Raw genomic sequence first — 21,115 nt, 5'->3', positions numbered from 1 at the left:
ATATACTGAAAAAATCACTCTTACAATAATGAAAACTTTAAATACAACAAATAAATATGAAACCAGCAAAGCAATTTCAAATTGTAATAAAAATGATCCCCCATCCCTCCAGAAAGCTATGGAAATATATAGTCACTGTGGTAGCAAAGAATACTATTTAAAGTGATAGTGCTTATGCACTAAACTCATCTGAGACCTTGTTACGATTTTAGTGCAAATCCCGAGGGCCAATACAATAGAACCCCTAGACTAGGGAAAGACAAGACCAGCTGGAACTTAGCATGTACCATTTTTGTACACAGTTTATAAAGTTCAAGATTTAATGCATAGTAGAATATCTTCATCCATTTAATTCTGTCCCAAAATAGAGATGAAAACAGAAATATGAAATGGGATTTTACCATTTGGTTTGTACCATATTTGAGTATTAAAGTCAATATTAGAAAATCTATAAAAGGTTTGTTTTTGCCATTAATTTATCTAACTCTACCTAAATTTCATATCACTATGTTCAACATAAGAAAAAAATTTTGAGGAAATTTTTTTCCCTTTGATAAATGCATATTATAATGAAATTCAATAATAGACAAATGTATGCAAACAAGGTGAGTATGTTTTCTTTTTGTACATCAACAATCTTAACATCTAGTGTAATAATTTGTGTATTGGCAAAAGCATAAAAGACTCAATTTGAAGACAAATCTTTTTTAACATAGGACGGATAAAATGACAGTCAACTGAGTTTAAGCAGCTGTATTTCTACTGTGAACTACAGTACCAGGATGAAAACAATTAAAAACAAATGGAAGAACATTACTGAACAATATGAACACATAATGTAGTTTTAGCTGCTAAAAGAGTAAACTCTAAGTTCATAGAGTTACAAGTTGTTTAACTATGCAGGCTAACATATAATAAAAAATCATCCTGCATCTTTTTTTTTTGTAAACTAAAACTAGTTTAATTGTAACATTACAAAACAATGAATGGATATTGCTCCAACTTGTATACAATCTCCCTTATGTGATTAGGACTAACAAAGTAACAAAGCCTCATCATCACTCGTTTCATTTTTCAGTGCTGCTTCTAAGCAAGTGTCTGGTATCTGGGCAGTATGGACGATTCCACAGCGCTCACAGGGGCCATCGCGATTGCTTGGCCTTACTCCAAGGTTTGTTGCACTGTGTGGTTGCCTAAAGCCTTGTCCTTGATCGGAGGCAAGATCAAGAAGAGGTCTGGAGCAGTCATTAACATCAGTGTCTGAAGCTCCATCAGAAATCGGAATAAGCATTTCGACATCATCATCATCTTCTCTTCCGTTTACCCCATTATCAAGTTGTCTCAAAGGACTCTGGTTCTGACTTGCGGAATTTGATCGACCTAATGTAAAACGTACCCAACGTAGTCCCTGAGTCATACGACTGAAAGCACTGGAAAGCTGGTGCCGAGCTGGACTCACACTTGGGGGTTCCACACTGGTCACTTCTCTTCCATTATCTGGGTGACTGCCTCGGGTGCTTTGAGTTGAGGAACTTCCACCTGCTCCCACGACAGCCTCGACTGCTGTTGTGGGAGGGACTTTTTGGGGCAAAGGTGCTGCAATCCCACCAGCAGCTCCAGCTGTATCTCTTCTCTCACCTTCTGTGTCTGTGTCATCAGACTCCACGGAAAACAAACTTCTGTGAGCATTTCTTTCAGGTTCTCTGCTGGTATTCTGACTAGGGACAACCTCATCTCCATCTGCTGAGACCAAAGCCAATGACCCTGAATGACGTGATCTTGCAAAATTAAAAATACGATTCCAGATGTTGCTCGATCTGCCTGCCATAGGAAGCCTGATTGAAGTAAATCCAAGCTGAGATCGTACAGCTAGCCTTAGGTTTTCCAAAACAGAAGCCTAGGAAAATAAGAAAAAATCTTAAGTAACACAAAGAATTGAGATGGGTAACATTCTTGTATTAAGAATATGTTGTGGCTAAAACTTCTTCTACTCATTGTTATTAGGATGGATTAACTTCTCTGGCCTCTATCCTGTAGAATCTAATCTATAACGAATCATGTCTCTCTGTTTGAGATCTCTCAACTCCTTCCTCTCTTACTTCTCTCTCCATCTAGCTCTTTCCTCTCTCTCACTCACACTCTAGTACTGAGATCTAAACTCATGGCCTTGAACTTGTTAGGCTGTATCCCTTGAGCCATGTCCTTAGCCCTTTTTACTTTAGTTATCCATTTTGGAGATAGTCTTGTTTTCATCTTGGCCTGAGACCCATCTACTTACACTTCCTGTGTTAGATTACAGTTATACACCACCATACCTAGCTTATTTGTGGAAATGGGGTCAGGGGAGGAAGAGTTTCATTAACTTTTTGTCTAGGCTGTTCTTGAACAAAATCCTTCTGATCTTTGTTTCCTGAGTAGCTAAGATTACAGGTGTGGGTGTGGACCATGTCCTGCCCCTGGAAGATTTTCTTGATACTTCATTTTAAACATTCAACTTAACAATGATTCTTAGTGTCAAATATAAAAAGTTACTGTTTCAAAACTATAATTATCCAATTCTAAAGTACAGTGTAACAAAGGTAGGGCATAAAATAACTTGGTACTTCTACAACTAGGAAGAAAGGCAAACATCTTTCATATGATTTTGCTAAGAGGCTAGTGTGAAAACAAGGCTTCTTTTAATGTTTGGTTTTTAAAAAAAATACAAACAAGTTATACTTGATTTATAAGGCTGACCTAGCACAAATATGTAAGAACTATATTTCAGACTTGGTTTTCAAGGATTTGTTGAATTAATAGATACTGAGGCAACACCAAGGTTATTATAGGCATTTAGATTCTGTCTTAATTTTTAAGGATTATTTTGTTTTCTACAGTTTGTGTTGGGCATAAATCATACTGGTTTCTTTGCTTTTTTTTTTTTTTAGTGGTGACTTTTTTTCTCCCATCATAGTGTGTCTTTATCACTAGCTCAAATATTTCTCCTACTTTGAGCTTTTAATTCTGTGGTGAATAAAAATTGATTTTTAATCAGTACATATGAAAATGCCTAGCCCAACTAAAAGAAAAATGTATTTTCTCTACATGGATAAAAATATTTTTACAAAATGCACGGAATATAGTCTTTAAGCTCCACCTAGTGGTTATAAAACAAAGTATTCAAACTTTGAACCTGGCATAAATGATCATTTAAAATAAGGTGTATTGATCTTCTCTCCTTCAAATGAAAAGCCTTCCCACAAACTCTTGTCTTTCCCCTCACAGAAAAAAGAAGAGAAGTGTCTAAGGAAGGTAGGATAGCCATGTTCTCCATCGGTCATTGTGACTGGTATGGAGATTGTGTGGTTTCCACATGGGTCTTTCCATAGTGCTAGGAATGTCATCCAAGGAAGGCCACGAAGCTACTAGGATAGGAAAATGTCATAGTTTAGTTTTACTGAAGTACAGATTGTCAACAGGAAATGTGGGTGTCAGTACACATAGACCTGCAGCAAGAGATACATAATGAAAAAAAGAAGTGGCTCCCATCAGCATGAACTCCTCCAGCAGTGATCAGTGTTTAGCATTCAAGATGTCTGGCTTTGTGTGAGCAACAGGTTGTGAAATGCTGCAGTGAATAGAAGGTTCTTCAAGTACCATTCTGTGGCTCCCACCCAGCTAAATTAATAATGTCTCCAGTATATATTAATACTACTTTTAACACTCGAGTCTGTCACAGTCCAGGTGAATAGCACCCTGTAGGGAGAAGTCTTAGAAACAATTTTCTACACTTCAGATTATAAAACAGCATGTTCTCCGAAGGCCTTTCTTCCTTTTCCTTGGTGGTTTTGGGGTCTCAACTCAGAACCTGTGCTTGCTAGGCAAGCATTCTTCCCGTGGAGCTACTGCTATGCTGAAAAGCATTTATTTTAAATGAGATAATAATTTTTTTCCCCAAAACTGCTATGGAATTTTGATAATTTATTACCAAAAATTTTAAAACTGAATTTAATCTCATTAAATAAAATTAAGCTTAGTATTCACGAACACACTTTAAAAGTGTAGTTGAAGTAGAATGCTCTCACAGAAGGGTAAATTAAAACCTTGGAGAATGGGCTTTTTACCTTAGTTGAAGAATTTAATCTTACTCAAAGCCTTTGACCTGAGCTTCTGGGATATGACCTCTAAACCTCTGGAATGTCATGCCTGACAGAAATGTCTGCCTGGAGGCCTTGTGCTAGCTAGATAGCAACAACCTGACTTAGTGTGGTGGTGGCTTTAGTCAGGTGATGTCAACCTTAGGAGGGTCTAGAGACTGAGATGAGCCACTTAGGCATTAATTATGATCTTGATAAAAGCTCCGGATGGGGGGGGAGGGGGCTTAGGTTAGTGTCAAGTTGGTAATACTGCTTGTACACTATCTGTCACACGTGCGACACTGCTCTCCAGTTTCTGGTAAAATGGCAGCTAGAAGTTATGTGTTCAGCATCCTTCCGAATTTCAGTTTTAATCTGAATCTAGTAATACATGGAAGCAAGAAGTAAACAGTCCCCAGTGACTTATCTGAGTGCTCCTACTGAAAATGAAACCCTGAGGGTCGTTGGGGGAAGCTCTAAACTTGCAGTTGGTACTGGGAGTGAGGGAAGTCTTGGGGTTACTGTGTGCCTTCTGGTAAGTGTTCAGGGGTGCAGTAGTGAATGAGTAAGTGGAATTAACCTTGGTCTGGATTTCCACTTACAAAGAAAACCACCCCACCTCATGGCAGAGAAGATATATATAAAGAAGCCACACTTTAGATTTTTTTCCTATTCTATTTTGCACACACACTTTCAAACAGTGGGAATTCTAAATTACAAGGAACGTTTAGAGAAAGGTTCAAAAGCTACAAATTTTCAACAACTATTTCCTATAAGGATAAAGACCATAATAGTAAACAATCTCATCTATCAAAAGTGAAATTGTGCTTATTTTGAAATTACCTCACTGAGTTCTTAATTCTAATACTGAGGACTATTTTTATAAATGTTTCTGGGTAAGTTTACAATTTAAATATATATGTATGTACACACACACACACACACACACACACACACAAACTTCTGTGCCTGATATGAACCCAGAGACATATTCTTAAATCTTAAAGAATTCTTTTTTTTGGGGGGTCCGGTCGTGGGGCCTGAGCGCTGTCCCTCAGCTCTTCAGCTCAAGGCTAGCACTCTACCACTTGAGCCACAACGCCACTTCCGGCTTTTTACTTTTTGCTTATGTGGTGCTGAGGAATTGAACCCAGGGCCTCATGCATTCCAGGCAAGCTCTCTACCACCGAGCCACCTTCCCAGACCCTGCAAGAGAGATTTTAACTTAGTTCAGTTACTTTTACTTCTAACTGGATAGTCTGACATGTGACATCATTAGTATATTAACTTTAGTATTCTTTCTCATCTTTGAATGTTTCAAGTTGAAAATAATTTGCCAGTTACTTATGAATTTTAGTGTATTAAATTACTCTAACAATAAAATGCTTAAGAATCAAACCAAATCAGAAGAATAAAAAAGTCTTTTGATTTTGTGTTAAAATATAAGAAAAATTATAATTTTAAATTCTCCATACATTTAGTCCTTAACTTGATTGCAAATTTCTACCAATCAAGGGTCCTTGTTCACCACACATTCAGGTATAAATTGTGTTTTATGAGACAATAAAAATCAGAAATTGCAATATACCTGATTAGGGGAACAGACAGGAAAATCTTCCACTGGTGGAATTAAACCCTGAGCAATCAACTGCCCATACGAAGGAGGGGCTTCTCTTCGTAACAATTCTGCTTCCACTCTTGACAACTGGGTTTCAAATGATCTTTAAGAACAGAGGATAGAAAAGGGTTAAAAAAGGCAAGTACTTTCTACTAGTTAAAAACATCTGAATCTTTGTATATCTTTCTTTTCTTCTTTCTTGGTTGATCATGGGGCTTGAACTCGGCCTGGGCGCTGTCCCTCAGCTCTTCAGCTCAAGGCTAGTGATCTACCACTTGAGCCACAGTGCCATTTCAGGTTTTCTGGTAGTTTACTGGAGATAAGTCTGACAGACTTTCCTGCCTGGCTGGCTTTGAACTGTAATCCTCAGATCTCAGCCTCCTGAGTAGCTAGGATTATAGGCATGAACCACTGGTGCCTGGCTTGTATCTGATTATATTTAAAGCTGAAGTCATTCAACCAAACTTAACTCTGTGGACAGTCTATCTACACAGGGCCTTCATCCTGCTTTTTTTTTTTTAAACCAGTCAGGGCCTGGGCTCTGTCCCTGAGCTTCTTTTGCTCAAGGCTAGCACTCTACCAGTTGAGCCACAGTGCCACTTCTGGCTTTTTTTGTGTATGTGGTATTGAGGAATCAAACCCAGGGCTTCATGCATGCTAGGCACGCACTCCACCACTAAGCCACATTCCCAGCCCCATGCTGCTCTTTAGTTTAGGTGTGGCAACAAAGTGCCTTGCCATTCCACTGTTCAAAGAAAAGATGCTATAACTATCATGATGCTGTGCTTTCTGTCTGTTTTTAAGCCTAGTTGTCTGGTATGTCCTTTGTTAAACCTACTATTTGTGACTCCATTAGACTAGAAGTCATTGTTTCCACAATAGCCGTTTGGGGGCCTTCTGTAAGATTAACTTCTCCCAGGTCCAATTTCCTCTGCCCTACACTGAAAACTACTTTCCCTAAAGAGGTTATCCTTTTAATAGTTAATTGTCTTACTGAACTGAGAACTCTGAGGCACAGCTTTTATGAAACTGTATAATAGGATGCTGGAGTTGTAGCCAATCTCATCACCTATTAGTCTTTCATGTGTGTCTTAGGCTCCAGACCAAATGAACTATATACTCATCTCCAAGCAATGCAGGGCATTCCCATTTCTACAGTCTCTTAGGTTTTTAACTCCAATGCCTTTTCTCTACTTATAGTCTACTCACACATTTCAAATGGCATCCCTCCAAGTAAACCCTTCCGTACCCTTCTGTCAGATTACCACTCTGTTTTACAGCTCTTTTAGGACTTGCAGTTTGTAATATTATTCCATATACCAATTCCTTCTTCCTAACTGTAAACTGCTTGTGAGATTGTGCCTTATTCATTTTTCTTTCAATTCAAGAGTGCTTTCCACAAATAACACTTGTAAAATACAAGTTAAAAAATTAGAACTGAGAGTTGTAGCATACAAAAGATCTACCAAACATGTTCATCTGAAAAGAAGAGATGGTAACAATGATGGGCTTTTCTCATAAATCTAAGCATTTCATAGTTGGAATGGGTTAGCCTTGAGTCTTAGGCTTTTCATACTAACATTGTAAGTTGTTAAACAATAGATACATTTCTAAACTAACATAAAACAAAAATATTTTGGCAATAACATGGAAGGACTTGTGGCAAACATACGGGCCGTGTTTCTGTTGCAGACAGCATAATCACACTAGTTTTACCTGGATACTGACCTTCGTTCAAACATTCTCAGGGAGTAAAGCTTACAAGTACATCCCAATGCAATGACGAGCAGCAGGCCACAGATAAGGCTTCCGATGACGGCTGCCGTTATGACTCTGGTAGGCACAATAACTGGGCAATTCTCCTCATCGCTGCCATCACCACAGTCATCTTGAGAATCACACACCCAACTTTCAAACACACAGCGATTATTTTTACAATGAAAATTTCCTGGCTGGCAAAAAAAGCAGTTTTTTTCATCAGAGCCATTTGGGCAATGGTTTTGGTAGTTGCAGCGATCAGAACGAGGATAACAGACACCATTTCGGGAACATGGAAATTCTTCCTTTTGGCACATGGTACAATTGATTTCATCCCTTCCATTTGGGCAATGCCAGTACCCATCGCACCGCTGCTGCTCAGTGTAACACCCCCAGTTGCCTCCACAGGGTATTTCCCATGGCAAACAGAAGCCATCTACTTGGTAGGTAGCATTAAAACCTCTTGCTGCATTGACTTTATCAGCACAAAAATGTACTCTTATCTGTCCAGAAGAAGAAACAACTGTAAGAGGAGCATGCGAATCAAAGGCTGTCAACACACGTAAAAGCTTGTGTGGATTCTCCTCTAATCCATCATATATTTTCACATAGTCACCATAACCCGTACCATCAAGTTTGAAGTCAGTGAAGCGTAAAATGACTTTGCGATGATCACCTGTGTCTATTAACCAGGTACAATTGCTTCCAGGAGGATAAAAGTCTGGATAGTTGGGAGAATTAAAAGTACCATAAAAATACTTTAACCACTGCCCACAAGTTGGCACATCACAGTCTATCTCATCTCCTAGGTCAAGGCAGTCAATGTTGCCATCACATTTTAAAGATTCAGGAAGACAAGTGTAAACTTTGGTAAAACGGGACAGACACTGGAACTGGTTGTAAGCGCAGGGCTGAAAAGAAGCGGCTGTTGGAGGACTGGCTTCTTTGGCACAGATCTCTTCATCGGAACTATCTCCACATTCATCCATGTTATTACATTTCCAGGCTTCGGGTATACACTTTCCATTACCACAACGAAACTGATCACAAGCACAGTTTGGCTCTTCTGATTTCCCTGTGAGTATGTGGCCAGAGGAGCAGGAAGAAGAAAAACATACTCTTCAGAAGACATAAAGTAGGTACTGTTAAGGCTTTAAAAAGTTCTGTTCAAAATAGGTTAAGTTCTAGTGACAAATTAGTACTGGCACTAATTACTAATTAATTAAATGCCAATTATTTTTTTCTATTAAATTCTTTGCATCCCAATCTGAAGAGAGAATGGATCAATTCTGTTTTTGCATATAGCTGGAAGCATTTACGGAACATTTAGTAAAATGGTGTACAGAACCAAAGTCAAGTAGGATATACTGAGAATTTTAAGTAACACAATAGTTAAATGAATATTCTTTTTGTTGTTGTTGGTTGTGGGGCTTCAACTTGGGGCCTGTGTGCTGTTCCTGAGCTCTTTTTGCTCAAGACTAGTACTCTTCCATTTCGAGGCACAGTGCTACTTCTGGTGTCTTCTGGCAGTTAACTGGAGACAAGAGTTTCACAGACTTCCCTTCTAGGGCTAGCTCCGAACTGAGATCCTCAGATCTCAGCCTCCTGAGTAGCTATGTTTATAAGCATGGGCGCCACTAGTGCCCACCTAAATAAATATTCTTAAAGAACAAAAATTCAGCTAGACACTAGTGGCTCATGCCAGTAAGCCTACCGATGATCTGGAGGAGATCTGGAGGATCTCTGGGCAAAAAAGTCCTTGAGACTCCTCCAACTAACTGGCAAAATGCTGGGCTAGAGGTGTGGCTCAAGTAGCACAGTGCCTGTCCTGAGCAAGAAAGCTGAGTGAGAGCTCAAGGTACCAGCACAAACCAAAAACAGAAGAAAAATTAACTCACTACAAACACCTTCACAAACTTCTTTTCATATTCTTTACTTCCTTGTTGCCCCTCATATATAAACAAGTTAATACTTTGCTATATACATCATGGCACATTTTACAAACTTTTAGGCTTCACTTTTGCTAAGATTATTATTAAACTGTTCATATTTTATGCAATCATAACTATTGTTGTAATTTATAATTTTGTAATTTCTATTTTAAACATAAACACAAGGTATCACAGAAAGTTAAGTTAAAGACATCATTTTTTATCAAAACACAAGGGAGAAAAAAAAGTACTGATGTGCTTATAGATTCCAACAGTTTTAGTATTCATCTTAAACAATCCTTATAATAACATAGGGTAAGGCATCCAAACGACGCTAGAGTCCCACAGTTCCCAAACTGGCAATGCTGGAACAATGCTTACTTCTCCACCTAAAACTTATTATAGAAAATGTGCTTTGGAAGGTAAATATTACAAAGACTGTAATTTTAAGAAAAAAGAATGTGTATGATCTGGTTATACTTTTTGGAAATAGTTTCAGAAAAGCAAAAAAAAAAACTTCTGAAACTATGGAGGTGAAACTGGTCAAGTCTTTTCTTTGAAGATGTAAAGACTGATAGTAATTAATACATACAAAAGTATATTCTGAAGTAACTTTAGGATATGGGTAAGCACTTGGGAGAAAGGTCTACATTTTAAATAAATGCATTTAAGACTTTTAGGAAAAAACCAACCTCAATTTATGAACTTAATCATTTTATTAGGATTATACAAACCACCTTTTGGAGGTATAATTCTAAGGTACTTGACTTCAGTGTCTAATCTTCAACTCAGCTACCTTGTTTACTCAGTTAAATGGACACAGAAGATTAGCTCTGAAGTGACTGAACAGTTAATACTACAGAACCTGGTTCAATAGCATCTTCTTTTTAGAAACACACCTGAAAAATATGCCAGTCTGAAGCCTTTTCTAGAGATGCTGTCATCTGAATGGAACCTGATCCAAACATGGTCTTGTGAAGAGATATATGGAGGTGGAATTGTGGAACCACAAGCTCTGTAACTTTCAATATTCTTGTACGTTTCTATGGTTAACCAGTCCAAACTGCATCTTCTGGATCCTTGAATATCAAAATCCTGAAAACTACAAAACATTTTGAAAAGTTAGAAAAGGCTACTTAAAATTTTTTGGAAAAAATTTCCTAATAATTCAATGTAACACAGGACACTGTTATAAACCTTTATAGTAACAATGATATATCCTTTCTTGGGATATCATTATTAACATATTAACACATCATTAACAAATCATAATAGCCACATCATTAACAAATAATAATATTGCATTTATGTTCTTAATATTTGTGTTCTTTTCCAAATTCCAGAATAGCACTTCTTTTTCATAAGGTGATATGATATTCCAAATGAATGCTCAAAACTAGGTGATAGTTGACACCTTTTTCCTTTTCCTCAGTGAGACTATTTAAAAAAACCCACTAATTTGCAACATCCTAAACTGTCTGTGTTTGAAACAGAAACACCAGTGTGTCTATCATCTCCTGAACTGAACCATACGCAGAGAAAGTCAGTTTTGTCTTAGAGTAAACTTGCTCATATGCTTACTAAAGAGAAAATTTACAGCTTATACTTTTTATAAAGCAAATAGGAACAAAGTAACAAAAATGATGAAACAAGAAAGAGTTTGAAAAGCCTGAGACTGAGAATTGCTTTTATACAAATCACTTTATAAACATTATCATGTAGTTCACAAAATATGGGCGCAAATAAAGAACAAAAAAAGGCAAATAATAAATAAGAACATAAACAAAATCAGCCACTGCTTATGACAAAAGCAAACCTTTTTCTAGCATCTGGCAGACAGCCACTGTGGAAATGTCCAGACAACAATCATGTAAGCCAGTCTAAAAGAACTACTTTAACAATTATCATGGTATGTACAGACACATTTATATTTATATATGTTATTAATTCTATCCTTCTAGTGAACCCTAATACATGATCCATTCCATCAAACTACACAAAAAGATCTAAATAAAACTAGAATAATCTTTGATGACTTTTAAAATCAATTGTTTTCATTTATTGTATATTTTTTTCATTCAGCGCCTAGCTTTTTTTTTTTGTGAAAAACCCATTCAATCTTACTGTTTACCCGATTCCCCCCCCCCCCCCACCCCAGAGTTCAAACTTGAGGCCTTGCACTTGCTTGGCTTGCTTGCACAGCTGGCATTCAGCCATGTCTCCTCCAGCCTAACTTTTTGCTGGTTATTTGAAAACAGAAATCTCAGAAATTTACCTCCCAGGCTGGCTTTAAACTAAATCTCCTGGATCTCATCCTCCTGAGTAGCTAGAATTAAGGTGTCAAGAAACCATTGCTGGCTCCTTCCTTTTCTATTTTAGGGTTTACTCTGTAATTCCTTTTCTAAACCACTGAATTAAATGTTGAGCTTACCTAGTTTCCATCTAACTGATTTTTAAAGTAAGAAATGCTTAATTAAGCTGGTAAACTATTCTAAGCATTCTTTTGATGCACTCCCAACAGTTTTGATATACAATAACTTTTTCTAAGGTTATTTAAAAAAACATTTAAAGGCCATTTGTGGTAGTGTACACATGTATTTCCAGCTACTCAGGAAGCATAGATAGAAGGATCACAAATCTAAAAGCAAAAGAACTAGGAGGCATGGATCAAGTGGTAGAGTACCTGCCTATATAGTGCAAGGCCTTGAGTTCAATCCCCCGTTATCATTTCCCTAAAATAGAAATTAGTCCAGGGCTGGGAAGGTGGCTCAGTGGTAGAGCGCTTGCCTTACATGCATGAGGCCCTGGGTTCGATTCCTCAGCACCACATAAGCAAAAAGAAAAAAGCCGGAAGTGGCGCTGTGGCTCAAGTGGTAGAGCGCTAGCCTTGAGCTGAAGAGCTGAAGGACAGCGTCCAGGCCCAGAGTTCAGGCCCACGACTGGACCCAAAAAAAAAAAAAAGAAATTAGTCCCATTATGATTTCCTCTTTAAGGCAAGAATTATGAGTTTCTGAGAAATACATTTCCAAGCATATAGGCTTTGATACTCTATTTTGACTGTGCAGCAAGCAACAATGAGCAAACAAAAAAGTGAACATTGTAGGTTTGAAATGCATGAAGAATTCTTTTGTGATTTTATAATCACTAAAAAAAAGTCCCATATACTTGTGTATTTAAGCATAGGATATTTAAAAACCTTCTTCTATAACTATGGCTTAGTCAAATTTGTTGGTAATTCTCTGCATTTTGCTTTGCATGTATTTTAAGCTATGTTATTAGAGACACCAAATTTGCTATTTTTTTAATCAATCATTCTAGGGAATAATCCCATTTCATACCTAAAGCTGTATTTATTCTATCTGGTGTTACTCTTCCTATATTATCATTCTCTTGATTAGCATCTCTAAAGCTTTTTCTGTCTTCCCCTTTTAGACTTTCTATGTTAGTTTTGTTTTAGGTGCACTGTTATAAAGTAGTCTATAGTAAGATCATACAAACCAACCAATCAATAAAATTGACTACTCAATCTGCTTTTTAAAGATTCAATATATTTGGTTATGAATTTCTATTTCAGTGTTCTTATTTTCCTTCATTCTTGTCTCTTTCTCTCTCTCTCTGTGTATGTGTGTATGAATTTTTTTTCCCCTACCAGTACTGAAGTTTGAACTCAGGGCCTTTTGCTTGCTTAGTTTGCTTGCTTGGCTAGTATTCTGACACTTGAGTTATAGCTCCAGCCCAGCTTTTTGTTGGTTAGTAGGAAATAGAATCACACTCACTTTTCTACCCACCCTGCCTTCAAAGCATAATGCTCTAATCTCAGTCTTGTGAGTATCTAGAACTGCAGGAGTGAGCACAGATGCCTGGCTACATCAATGTTTTTAAGGTTCTGTTCCTCTACAAGAAGCTCAAGATTGTTATTCTTATTTCTTTCATCTATATTATATCTTTAGTTCAAATCCTAAAACACACTTTTATTTTCTAATAAGGGTTAAGTAGAAGTATTCAGTATTTCTATTTTTCCAAATTTGCAAATTATGCATAAACAATTTATAACTTTACTTTCACTAGCCTCTAGTGAAAATAAACCCTCTATTTCTTTCAGTTATGGTATAAAAAACAAACCATGGTAATATTTATAATATGTGCCATTATGTCACCATTAGAAACCAATTATTTTCATATTACCTCTTAGTTTTATAAATATCAAAACACAGTACTCATACTTAAGCTACTTTTACATTACAGAAGTTATTAAACTGTCACGTGCTATGTCAATGTGTTAATAAGCATATATTAAGTGAGAATTAAAAAATATATAAATAACTATTTTAATATAACTACACATACCTGTTTTGAATTAAATAACATTATGCTGGAAAAGAATCTATAGATTTTATTAGATGAAAGGTTAAGACTTCCTGACATCATAAATCTTTAGAATGTTTGAAATAATTTATAAAATTCCAGTTTTGTTTGTTTTTTGTTTTTTTGAGGCAGGGCCTTGATATGTAGCCTAGGCTAAGCTTGAAATCATGATCTTTCTGCTTCGGCCTCCTGAATCCTGGAATTATAAGTGCACACCATCATTCCTGGCTTCCAGGTTGATTTTACTTGCCATTTTTCTTAACATTTTTGGTTGTGAGTGGATTTTTTTTTGGGGGGGGAGGGGTGTCTGGTTGTGGAGCCTGAACTCTGGGCCTGGGCTCTGTCCCTCAGCTCTTCAGCTCAAGGCTAGCACTCTACCACTTGAGCCACAGTCCCACTTCCAGCTTTTTTCTTTTTGCTTATGTGGTGCTGAGGAATCGAACCCAAGCCTCACGCATGCAAGGCAAGCGCTCTACCACTGAGCAACCTTCCCAGCCCCGTGAGTGGATTTTATAGAGGGCTTTTCCTAGGTCCTTTTCCTTTCTCTCTCTCCCAGACCCTTTTCTCATTTTAAGCCCTCTCCTTCTTGTTCCTAAAGTCAGTCTCCATTCAAGATTTAGCACCAAATGGTGGTTTACAGATTCTCCATGGAATCAGTAGGTAGTAAATTCATTTATGTTTGTTAGGGTTCAGGTAGTGGTTTGTGGATTTTTTTTTCTGCTTTCTTGAGCAAAATAGCTGGACTCAAATTGGATACTGAGACTCAATCTGGAATTTCAGGAAGAATACAAGTAAAATTACCTTTACGTTACCAACTTCAGCCAGTTTTATACAGAGAGCTCTTGGTATTGCTTGTTTATACTCTGTAATTATTGTTTCCCTCCTTAATCCAAATTTTTTAAAACCATGTTTCTAATTTAATTTTAGTAAAGATCATTATTTTATATTCAGGAATGAATGTGCATTTTCTTTCTACTGAAATACTTTAAAGCATCTAATCTATTCTAGATAATCATATACATTTTATTTTGACTTGTAATAGTTAAATCAATGTAAAATTTCCTAATACTAACTAATTTGCATGTTGGAATGAGCTGCATTTGATTATGGAATAAGATTCATTTGACTAATGTAAGGTTTTATATTAGTAATCACATGTAAAAAATCTCTTTACATATATCTATGTATCATTTAAAAGTGTTTTGGTTATTACTATAAACTATACTTTTTTTTTTACCTATTTAAACCTCAAATTATTAACTCCTGGAATTTAGGATATCTACCTGTAGACCTAGAATTCACCTCCAATTTTGTCTTTGTTAGTATACGCTTGATTTTTTCTGCATCTTGCTCCAACACATGATCAAAACGAGATGGTATCTCCATGTAAGTCTCCTGGGCTGGCATTAATTTCCAAGTTTTTCATAGTGACCTGATAAACTGAACTTTAATGATTTAAAGATGAAAATCTTGCTGGGCTTGTGGTTCATGCCTGTAATCCTCACTACTTCAAGAGACTGAGATCTGTGGATCACAGTTTGAAAGAGCCCAGACAGGAAAGTCTGTGAGATTCTGACCTCCAACAAGTAACAAAAAAAGCTGAAAGTGAAGCTATAGCTCAAGTGGTGGAGTGCTAACGCTTAGCAAAAGAAGTTCAAAGACATGCCTAAGTCCTGTGTTCAAGCCCCAGGACCAGCAAAAAAGAAAAAGAAAGAAAGAAAAAAGATTTAAATCTCTATAAATGTTAGTTACTGTGTGTTAGAAGTCTCGTATTTGGCAAAATTGTTATTTTATTAGAACTTTAAAATACCCAACAGCTACATTTAGTATAGTTTGTAATATTACATTAGCACACTTAGACTCTGTCATATTATATGTAACAAAAATAGGTCTATTTGTCAAATGCTAATGGTACTATTCTATTGCAGCAAGGTAACTGTACTGGTTTATCTTTCTTGATCAATCTGCTTGGAGGAGACAGACTGAGGGAAACAATGGCCCATTCCCACAGAAAAAGCAAAACAGAGACAGTTATGTTTCTCAAGAGAATGGTTCTCTTATTAGTTTAAAAATATAAAACAGGAGTTGTGAACCATAGCAGAGTGCCCGTGCTGACTAAGCCTCAGCACTGTAAAACAAAGGAAAAAAGTAAATAATAAATAAGGAAGATGGAAAAAGATGAGAAGGTAGGCTGTTAAATTAGAACTGTGAAATCCCTAGACAAGAGAACCTTCATCCTTTTTACTTTATTTTTCAGATAAGGTGTTTGTTTGTTTCTTTCTGAGGGCTGTTTTTGGACTTTGACAGGGCTGGCCACCCTCTTGCCTCTACCTCCAGCCAAGCAGCTGGGATTACTGGTGTGGAACACTGTGTCTGGCCAAAATTAATTGTAACTTTTCTTATTATATCATATTGTCAGAAACTTAAAATTATGTTTATTTTGCTTTTTTGTTTTAGTGTCTTCCTTCCCTCTTTCCTTTCATCCTTCCCTCCCTTTCTCCTTCCCTCTTCTTCCTTCTCTTCCTCCCTCTGAACTCAGAAGCCTATATATACTAGCACTCTACCACTGGGTTACATGCTCAGTCTCATTTTGTATTCTTAACAATGTTTTCTGTTTTAGTTACAAAAAGAAAAAAAAAACCAAAAACATAAAAAAGATTTTTCTAGATGTAGCATTCAGCTTGTTTAAAGTTTCATATATATGTACATGCACAAATCATGTTTTAACTTCTTTTTGTAGAGGACTCACCTAAGGAGACATAAGCTTGATCTTCAAGAGGATTAGTAAATTTTATTTATCTCATTGCCCAAGATTACTTGAAACACATGTTTTGAGTATTATTCTAACTCTTAAGATGACACTGCCACAACTTATTTGTATTTCTGAAAAATCTTTTTCAGTCACCATACCTTACGAGTTCCAATTTGGAAACTGAATTTGTTTTGTAATAAAGTATAATATAGTAATACAAAAGAATTACCTTATAGTAATAATTTCCCCTGGGTTTGCCCTAATGAGCCAGCTACAGTTGATTTTGGAAGGATATTCAGAAGGCCAGCCTGGACTTGTGATTATTCCACTTGGTGCTCGAATTTGTTCGGGGGTCTCTCCACAAGCTGGAAGATAGCCAAAGAAACCTTGGAAAATTATCATGCTTTAAAACACAGAATTAAGTAAGTCACCATTTACCAAAAGAACCCAACATCTTAGGCATTAAATTGTATACAATAAGGTACAGTTTACCAATCTTAGAAAGCTTCTACCATTCCAATGTGATATTCCCTTTTAGAGAAAGCACTGCACCCTAATTAAGAACATACATACATTGGGCAGACAAGGAAGGTTTCAAATTGGATCTTTTATGTCTGGATTGCTAGATAACTGCATCATCCATGTTTTTCTTTTTCAGTACTGGGGCTTGATCTCAGGGTGCTGTGCTAACATGGTTGGTGCTCTACCATTTGAGCCATACCTCCAGCTCAGCTTTTCACTCATTGCTCTAGAAATGGAATCTCCCAGATTTTTCTGCTTAGATTGGCTTTGAACCTCATCCTCTGAATCTTTGTTTGAGTAGCTGGAATTATAGGCGTGAATTACCAATGCCCAGCTCATCCATATATTTTTTTTAGCTCATTTGTATTTATCTTATTTTAATTTACCTAAAGCTCAATATTTACTGAACGACATATTCAAATCTTTAAAATCATCATGTTGCTTTTACAGCACTTTATATATAAGCACAGTACAGTAAGATACTAGAGTGAAGATTCTGTTAATAAGTTAGTGAATGATTGGATAAAGACAGCAAAATATTCAAAATTCCTGCAAAGTAGAAATTTATACCATTAATACTCTTAAACCTATTACAGAATTATAAATGATTCCACCTATTGAAAAATAAACTCATAAAATAATGCTTAAAATATTATTTGGCTGGGCACCAGTGGCTCATGCCTTAAATCCTAACTACTCAGGAGGCTGAGATCTAAGGATCACGGTTCAAAGCCAGCCAGGGCAGGAAAGTTCATGAGGTCCTTATCTCCATTGGCGCGTGGCTCAAGTGGTAGAGTGCTAGTCTTGAACTGAAGAGCTGAAGGACAGTGCCCAGCCCAGACAAAATAAATAAATAAATAAAATATATATTATATATCTGATTATCACAGAAGAAAATCTTTTAGCTTATAGAGTAAGTTAAAACTAATGCCAACACTTTCCTGAATTATTAATTCTTGTATTATCTTGAAGTCTCATTGTAACATAGTTAACCATTTTACCAATCTTGAATTCAGGTCATGATCTGGTCATTTATTTTCCCTCAATTAAAAATAAAGTCACTTAGCTACAAAAAATAAACAAATAAATGAGGAAAGCTCAATGCCTCAGTAGAATTTAAAAAGCACAACCTCTTATTTAATAAAATCTCAACAAGTTAACATCTTGATTTTTAAAGTAGCAGAGAATTAGGAACTATAAATGGTAAGTATGGAGACTAGGTACGAATGTTAGAGTTATTAGAAATACTGGGAAATTCTTAGAAATTACATACTGAACTTAAAGAAAACACATGAGAACTCAAAGTATTTATGTTACTGCTTGTCTTCGAAATCACAAGGAAAGAGGTATATTATTAGTAAATTTATTCTCATACCCATTAAGTTGCTGAGTGGGTGAATGAATCAAACAAAGTACCTGGCACACTATACAGATTAAGCTACCATGCTCTTTAAGTTCTGCTCTGAGTTTAAAAACCAGGTAACCTAATTTGCAGATAGCCAAATAACCTTACTGCAATTATAAGTTGGAAAAAAAAGGTTTTTTTTCTTTTTGGTAACAGGTATCATATAGTCTTTTCAACTCAGATTAAGAATGCTGGAAGAGCTCTCGGTTCTATTCTAGCTCTCTCTCTCTGTTCTTACCTCTCTCTCTGTTCTATTCTAGCTCTCTCTGTTCATTTCTAGCCCTCTGCTCTCTCTCCCTTTTCTAGCTCTTTTCTCTCTCTTTCCTTTCTTTCCTCTTTCCTTTCCCAGCCACGTGGAGTGCCAACCTTGCCTGGTCCCAGCAGGTCTACTGAATAAACCTACCCCTTACCTGAATACCACGTGCGTGCTGGTGCAGTTCTTACTCGGCTACCTCTTTTTAAAAACCTAACATAAATGGTGCCGTGACTAGGATAAATGCTTAAAGTCAGGATAGCTTGGATTTCTCTGTTTTTTTCCTCTTTTTTCTTTTTTTGTTCTTCCCTTTTTGCTCTGAGGAATACCCACAGTTCTGACGGCCTTTTGCAAACCAGTCTGTCTGCGGCTGAATCAGCGCATCGATACCATTGCTGCCTTCACATCCATGTCCACACCACTTCTCTACTCTGGTGAGTGAAACTACTCTCTATGGCTCTCTGTTGCTCAGTCTCTGTCCAGACGTGGTGCCACGCCAGAGAGCTCCTACGGCCTTTAGCTGAAAGGCCGGACACCTCTGAAGCCGAGGACGCTTGGTTTGGGGGGCTTGGCCATTTCTCTCTAGAGGGCTCTGGGGGAAGTCGGGACACCGCTTCTGCCTGGTCAGCTCTCCTTCACTCACCAGACTGACTCTACTCATTTAATGGGGTGCTACGAATCAAGCCTGAGCTGTGAAACCCCTTTGAAATGCCTCCTGCGCTCCCTGGGAGACCAGAGAGCCTAATTTTATGCCATTCTCAGAAGTACACAGTTTTTGCTACTGCAATGGTAAATGGTCAGAAGTTTGTTTAATTTCAGGCTCTCTTTGCTCTTTCTCTGCCATTCATGTCCAACTTTCTACCCTTTTTTCTACAACTTTTTGGCTTGTGCCTTGAAGAATGCGACGCAGGCTGGGTCCCAGGGACCCCCCTCTAGGTTCCCTCTCAAAGGCTAGCCAATGTAGGCTTTTTCTATTTGTTCAGGCTTTCTTTGCATTCTTTCAGAAATTCGCCATCTTGGCCACGTGGTGGGTTAAGGGTTTGGCCCCATCTGACCCTTAACCTTCCACTAAGTTTACTACTCCATCCATCTATTCTAAGGTGCCTTGCTAACAAGTTGCTCTTTTCACAGGCCCTGGTAACTGAGGCCCAACCATCTGATGTGCTTTGTTAGCAAAGATGCCTAAACGTTGTCGAAATTTTAGGTTTTGAGTGTTGCCTTTTTTGTTTTGTGTTGTGTATTCTACTGACTACATGGTTCTAAAATACTGGGCTTATCTGTGGTAAAATTCTCATCACATCTAATGAGTTTTGTCATTTCAGAATATTTGTTGGTCAATTCTTGATAAGAACCAGGTAAGCTCTACTTATTCTACTTGATCTCCTTGTTGCCTTAATTGGAAATAATAAAGGGCTTTTGTGGCAAAGGTTGCAGTTCAAAGCCCGCCCGGGCTGAAAAATCCCTAAGACTCCATCTCCCAGCTAAACTCTGCAAGTGGTACTATAACTCAGTGTGGTTGTGCTAGCCTTGAGCAGAAGTGCTCAGGGACAGTGCCCAGGCCTTGAGTTCAAACCTCCTTGAATACCAACTGGGACAAGCCATCCCAGGAAGGAGCACCTAGACTCAGCCAGTCTGGGGAACAAGGGAACATGGAGAGGAGTAAAGAGGAGATGTCACATCAGCTACTTTGTGCCTGCCCTTTCAAAATTAACCAGAGCCGGGAGGTCAGTAGAAGTAAGAAGCCTGCCCATCTAGTGTCCATACCTGTCTACCTATTAACTGGACAGGAATTTATATTCTTGCCTTTGTCACCTGACTTCTCTACCTAGTTGCCAGATGTCAGAAGTAGCTAGGGACATTTCTACCAACATTTTCAGCCCAAGTCCTGCCTCTTGCCATTTATTTGCTGTCTAGTATTTTTTTTCCAGCCCCTCAATGCTCATGAGACTTCTCCAGACTTCACCTAAGGACTCAATCCACCGAGGGACAGCTGCTACTCACTGCCTTCTCTGGGAGGAGATCAAATTCCAGCCTTATACCCCTATTGTCGATGCCCCTTGTCAGCAGGAAGTAGCCAGAGAGAATCCTCGCCCTACTTCATGATTATTACGAGGCTGGAATGTAAGGTCCGCTCCTGGATGGCTAGCAGACTCCACCCTCCTCGCAGCAAAGTCTCCACCCAGTACCTGCCTTACCTAGGCAACTGGGACACCTGAAGAGGTCACATCTGCATCCGCTGAGGTCACATCTGAATTTGATGTGGCCACACCTTTCTCTGCCCATACCCTAGATAAGGCCTAGCCCAGGCCCAGACTCTCTCTCGGTTCTATTCTAGCTCTCTCTCTGTTCTTACCTCTCTCTCTGTTCTATTCTAGCTCTCTCTGTTCGTTTCTAGC

At 37.7% G+C, this 21,115-nt stretch overlaps 1 protein-coding gene across 1 annotated transcript in view; it reads right to left on the bottom strand.

Annotated features, from left to right (window-relative positions):
- Positions 1-619: 619 nt before the first annotated feature.
- Positions 620-21,115, bottom strand: part of Lrp12 (low density lipoprotein receptor-related protein 12) — a 58,332-nt gene continuing 37,836 nt past the window's right edge. The window contains exons 3-7 of the mRNA XM_013012592.1: positions 16,769-16,904; positions 10,322-10,524; positions 7,462-8,566; positions 5,704-5,836; positions 620-1,897 (exon numbers count right to left, since the gene is read on the bottom strand). Of these exons, the coding sequence (XP_012868046.1) occupies positions 1,034-1,897; positions 5,704-5,836; positions 7,462-8,566; positions 10,322-10,524; positions 16,769-16,904 (2,441 nt within the window). The 3' untranslated portion in view covers positions 620-1,033. The remainder of the gene's footprint in view (positions 1,898-5,703; positions 5,837-7,461; positions 8,567-10,321; positions 10,525-16,768; positions 16,905-21,115) is intronic.

Source organism: Dipodomys ordii, unplaced genomic scaffold, assembly GCF_000151885.1.
Source record: "Dipodomys ordii isolate 6190 unplaced genomic scaffold, Dord_2.0 Scaffold17, whole genome shotgun sequence".
Classification (NCBI taxonomy): Eukaryota; Metazoa; Chordata; class Mammalia; order Rodentia; family Heteromyidae; genus Dipodomys; species Dipodomys ordii.
Note: the sequence above shows the minus strand (reverse complement) of the source record. Positions and strands in the feature narration are given on the sequence as shown.